This window comes from Pygoscelis adeliae, unplaced genomic scaffold (assembly GCF_000699105.1).
Source record: "Pygoscelis adeliae isolate BGI_AS28 unplaced genomic scaffold, ASM69910v1 Scaffold471, whole genome shotgun sequence".
Classification (NCBI taxonomy): domain Eukaryota; kingdom Metazoa; phylum Chordata; class Aves; order Sphenisciformes; family Spheniscidae; genus Pygoscelis; species Pygoscelis adeliae.
The window spans coordinates 29,306-34,778 of NW_008824041.1; the positions used below are offsets into that span (position 1 = coordinate 29,306).

The window sequence follows — 5,473 nt, forward strand, 5'->3', positions numbered from 1 at the left end:
AATAGTTCCCTCATCAGCCACATGTTTCCATCCGCAGGAAGATCTCTCCACTTTAAGAGTTCCATACTGCTATTACAACGGCCCTGACAACGCTTATTCTGTTGCTGATGTAAAATACACGTCATCAGGTGTGACGGCCAATCTCACCTTCAACAAGAGCAATGTCAAAGCCTACGGGAAATCCACATTGCCCATCAGTACCCTTCGCCTGGAGGTGAAATATCACAACAACCATATGCTGCAATTTAAGGTAATGCATAATTTCTCTGAGTCTGTATTGTTCCACTGGTCAAAATAGTGTTATTTCAGGGAATAATGTTTCTAGTCAATTCTGTGTTATATGGATAATGCTTTGTCATCAAATAAGTTTCTCCTTTTAACCAAATAGCTTCTATTGCTCTTAGTCTTGAATCATCTCATGCCAGCTTCTATGGTACAGAAAACGTGAAGAAAAATCTCTTAAGGCTGGCTAAAAATTCAACCAAAAAGGTGAAATTTATTTATCGTAGATAAAAATGCACTTGAATCCATATATTTAAGTAATTAAATGAGTCATTCCTGGCCCAAAATAAAACCTTAAGGTTCGTTATTTCCCAACCCAAATATTTTGAAGGAATTTGAGAAAGAATACATATTGAAAGAAAACACTTATCTCAGCAAATTTATGCAACCATTTCAAGTAATTCAGGTTTCTTACTGTTCCTGGAAAGAAACAATTGACCAATGTCTGTGTCCGACTCAGTCTTCCACTCTGTAGATTAATTTCTATCACTCAATAGTAATACAAGAAAGTGCTTTCACTATTTTGATCCTGATTTCTTGAAAATGTAACTTGCTAATTTATGGATATTCCATGTACATTGAAATGAATTAATTTTCCATGCATAGATTTACGATTATGCAAATGAACGCTATGAGGTGCCGGTACCGCTAAATGTCCCCAAGTCCCCAGAGAGCACAGTCAAGAATCGACTTTATGATGTAACGGTTCAGAACAAACCATTCGGCATCCAGGTTCGACGCAGAAGCACAGGGACAGTGATGTAAGCCATGCTTATTTAATTTCATTTTTTCATTTCACTTTGCTAATTTAGTTTTTTAATTTAAATTTTTCATTTAAATTTTCATTTCGTTCTGTTAATTCCATTTTTTAATTTATACATTTAATTTAATTATTTTTCTTTCATTTTTCATTTTATTATTTCTTCCCCTCGCCTTTTCTTTCTTCTCTTCTCCTTTTTCCTTTTCCTTTCTTCCTGCCAAAACATTTTATTGTCCAGTCTGTTCTAAACGCCATGAGACAAGTTTTTGTGTCCTTCCCATAAAATCGCCACATCTGTCAAATACTAAACTCTGCTCCAGCAGTGGTCGCTTGACCTTTGCGTAAGTATGAGAATATTAACCCAGAGGAAGGATGGAGAAGGTGACCTGAACAAGACCCTATTTTTTGCCCACGTTGGCAAAGGTGTTTTCCTGCCACCTCATACTTTGATACTGGCTAAAAGTCCTCTGCATCATAGAATCCTAGAATCACAGACTCATTAAGGTTGGAAGAGACCTCCAAGGTCATCGAGTCGAACCGTCAACCCAACACCACCGTGCCGGCTAAACCACGTCCCTAAGCGCCTCATCTACCCGTCTTTTCAATACTTCCAGGGATGGGGACTCAAGCCCTTCCCTGGGCATCTTCCAATGCCTGACAATGCTTTCCGTGAAGAAATTTTTCCCCATGTCCAATCTAAACCTCCCCCGGCGCAGCTCGAGGCCATCATCTGCAAGTACAAAGCGTAGACGTTTCCAAACACTGGTTTTTGTGCCGTTCCCAAGTACCTGGGCGATACAACAATTGTCTACTTCCCTTACTTGACCACAGCATTGTTTAAGAAAGGGTTTTGTTTGTCTGTTTGCTTGTTGTTTTGTCTTATGCTTTTTGATTAAAAATATTCTTTTTGCCATTCTGTAAAGTAATCAAAAATTAATTGCAAGTTGAGTTCCTTTTTTGCCAACCAGAGTAAATTATTCCTTCCATAATTCAGCCTCCCATGTCTATGGCAGTCATTGGAAGAACACTGTCAGATTGTGACTCAGTTTTTAACAGAAAAAAAGCTGATTTACACCTAATATTTTAACATACTCTGCACAAAAAAAAAAACCTCTAAAAAAAATACATTAAACACTAAAAAAAAAGAATATATTAAAGTCTAAAAAAAGTCTTAATGTTGTTTAAGTTTTCTTGATAACACTAATGATTCCAACTCCTGTGAATAATGAGATTTTTAGAGGAAAAAGGGTTGGCCTTGTAAGGGTGACCACCAGCTACGGCCAGTGCTGAAACTGCTGTTGTCCTGTTCTATTCTCCTTTTCAGCTGGGATTCTCAGCTACCGACTTTCACCTTCAGTGACATGTTCATTCAGATTTCTACCCGTTTGGCATCCCAATATCTGTATGGGTTTGGTGAAACCGAACACACCATGTTTCGACGTGACATGAACTGGCACACTTGGGGAATGTTCACCAGGGACCAGCCTCCTGGAGTAAGTGGGGGGGGGGGGAATCCCCATTTTGCTTTCTTTTCTGGAATTTCTGCTTTTTTGCTTTGTATCAACCAGTGTTGATTGGTTATGGAGATAGCCAATCCCGCATGTGGGTCGGGGCAACCCCCGGTATCAATCCAGGCTGGGGGATGAAGGGATTGAGAGCAGCCCTGCCGAGAAGGACTTGGGGGTACTGGGGGATGAAAAGCTGGACATGAGCCAGCAATGTGCGCTCGCAGCCCACAAGGCCAAGCGTCTCCTGGGCTGCATCAAAAGCAGCGTGGCCAGCAGGTCGAGGGAGGGGACTCTGCCCCTCTGCTCCGCTCTGGTGAGACACCCCCCCCGCCCCCCGGAGCACTGCATCCAGCTCTGGAGCCCTCAGCATAAGAAAGACACAGACCTGTTGGAGCGGGTCCAGAGGAGGGTCACAAAAACGACCAGGGGCATGGAACACCTCTCCTATGAGGAAAGGCTGGGAGAGTTGGGGTTGTTCAGCCTAGAGAAGAGAAGGCTTCGGGGAAACCTTCTTGCAGCCTATCAGTACTTAAAGGGGGCTTCTAAAAAAGATGGCGGCAAACTTTTTAGCAGGGCCTGTTGCGACAGGACAAGGGGGAATGGCTTTAAACTAGAGGGGGGGAGATTTAGACTAGATAGAAGCAAGAAATTTTTTACGCTGAGGGTGGTGAAACACTGGCCCAGGTTGCCCAGAGAGGTGGTGGATGCCCCATCCCTGGAAACATTCCAGGTCAGGTTGGACGGGTCTAGTTGAAGATGTCCCTGCCCGCGGCAGGGGGGTTGGACTAGATGACCTTCAGAGGTCCCTTCCAACCCAAACCATCCTGTGATTCTATGATCTGTCCTCCTGAGTCAGACCTGGGCAAAGTCCTACAACTTTGGGACTGAATTAGGACTTACAGAGTCAAACGCAAAAATTCTGTGTTTCAGCATACCCATGTGTTGGTTTTTGCTTAACACAAATATTGGCAACTTGCAAGGGATTAATCATGGGATAGCGGTGCCTTATTATAGCTATAATTTGAAACATTCTGAGTAAATGAAAAATAAGAGAAAGTCACCAGCTTGTTCTGATGATAAAGGCTACCTGCAAATATTTCAAAAGAAGATAAAGTTTTCTCCTAGAGAAGTGATTGCATATTAACAATTTTTAAAGCTAGAAATAAATTTTCTTCCCTCCACACCTTGAGCACTCAGAAACAGATTGACCTCAAAATTTGAAGCTGAAAATGATTGCTCCTGGTCAACATTTCCTGTTGCATGTTCAACATGCAAGATTCTTTGTTGCACGCTTGACCATTGTGTATCTGATCATTTATTAACCTTGTTATTTATAATGGATAATTTATTGGTAGATGCAAATAACTGAATGCTTACTATGTCTTTCCAATAGAAAATACTTTATTTATTTTGCAGTACAAGATGAATTCGTATGGTTTCCAGCCATTCTACATGGGTCTTGAAGAAGACGGCAATGCCCATGGAGTTCTCTTGCTTAACAGCAATGCAATGGGTAAAAAAAAAACAACCCCACTCTATTTTCTCAACGTATTTTACTTCAATGTTCAGTTTTTGCCTTACCCAGGCATTTGTTGCCTTCTTGCACTTCCTGCATTTTCCAGATGTGACCTTCCAGCCCACGCCTGCTCTGACGTATCGCACAACCGGGGGAATTCTGGACTTTTACATGGTTTTGGGCCCAACACCAGAGCTCGTCGTTCAGGAATATACTGCAGTACGATTCTCCTATTGCGAATTCAAAGTGTTTTGGGTTTTTTTGTTTGTTGGTTTGGTTTGCTTTTTTTTTTGGGGGGGGGGGATTTTGGATTTTTGGTGGTTTTTTTTTGTTTTGGTTTTGTTTTCTTCTGTTTTCACCTATTTGCAGTAAGTATTCTTTCTTTTTCATTTTTAGCTGGTTGGGCGACCAGTCATGCCACCCTACTGGGCACTGGGATTCCAGTTATGCCGCTACGGATATGAAAATGACACCGAAATCGCCAAGTTGGTGGAAGACATGAAAGCAGCCAGGATCCCCTATGTACGTTGAAAGCCATTAAAGCTTGCAATGGCACTTGAATTTCTGGCTTTGGGGTATTGTCTAATTTAAAACAGTAAAAGAAATGCTGTGATTAATGCCATAGTTCAACTTTTCCATGCATGTTACAGGGAAACACGAGGGAAGCAAAAGCAACTTCATTTGCATTATACGTTGTCCTGTACTGGGAAAGCTACTTTTTGGCATGGGTTGTTTTTGGAAAAGTTGCAAAAGCTTTAGAACTAATGAAATAGGTATATTTAGGTATAACCTAAATTAAGCGTGGCTTTCATTTTACAGGTGGTTAACATGAAATTATTTCAGTATGGCGCAACCGATTCCCTTGTTTCTGGACAGTGTGTAGTAACATGTATTGTAGGCAATGTGTATATTGACATATATTTATACGTATGCACAAATGCAGGGGTGGGGTTTTTTTGCTTGCATGTATGAATTTCTGCCTTCACAATAAATATGGTGGTGAAAGCTGAATTTCAGACTGGATAGGTTGTGGAAGTGTGTTCATCTGATAACCTGAGCTTTAAACTGCAGCAGATTCCAATTTTACATTTAAAAATACAAGTCAGTGGTTTGCCTAATTTTGCAAATGGATGATGAATTTGCTGATGGATGATGTCATTCAGGAAATGAACAAAAAAAGCCCTTTATTTTAATTTTTTTTGTGTGAACTGCAGGATGTCCAGTATGCAGATATTGATTATATGGAACGGCAACTGGACTTCACCCTTAACCCACGCTTCACTGGATTACCAGCTCTAATTAATAAAATACAAGAAGAAGGAATGAGGTTTATCCTAATCCTGGTGAGTGTTGAATTCTGGTTCTAAACTGCAGTATGTCGTTGCAGAATACATTTAACAGCATTCC

General features: G+C 40.9%; 1 protein-coding gene across 1 annotated transcript in view; it reads left to right on the forward strand.

Annotated features, from left to right (window-relative positions):
- Positions 1-5,473, forward strand: part of LOC103924874 (maltase-glucoamylase, intestinal-like) — a 46,166-nt gene that overhangs the window by 25,229 nt on the left and 15,464 nt on the right. Inside the window, exons 25-31 of the mRNA XM_009333482.1 lie at positions 42-250; positions 889-1,043; positions 2,367-2,535; positions 3,967-4,063; positions 4,173-4,285; positions 4,463-4,588; positions 5,281-5,409. Of these exons, the coding sequence (XP_009331757.1) occupies positions 42-250; positions 889-1,043; positions 2,367-2,535; positions 3,967-4,063; positions 4,173-4,285; positions 4,463-4,588; positions 5,281-5,409 (998 nt within the window). The remainder of the gene's footprint in view (positions 1-41; positions 251-888; positions 1,044-2,366; positions 2,536-3,966; positions 4,064-4,172; positions 4,286-4,462; positions 4,589-5,280; positions 5,410-5,473) is intronic.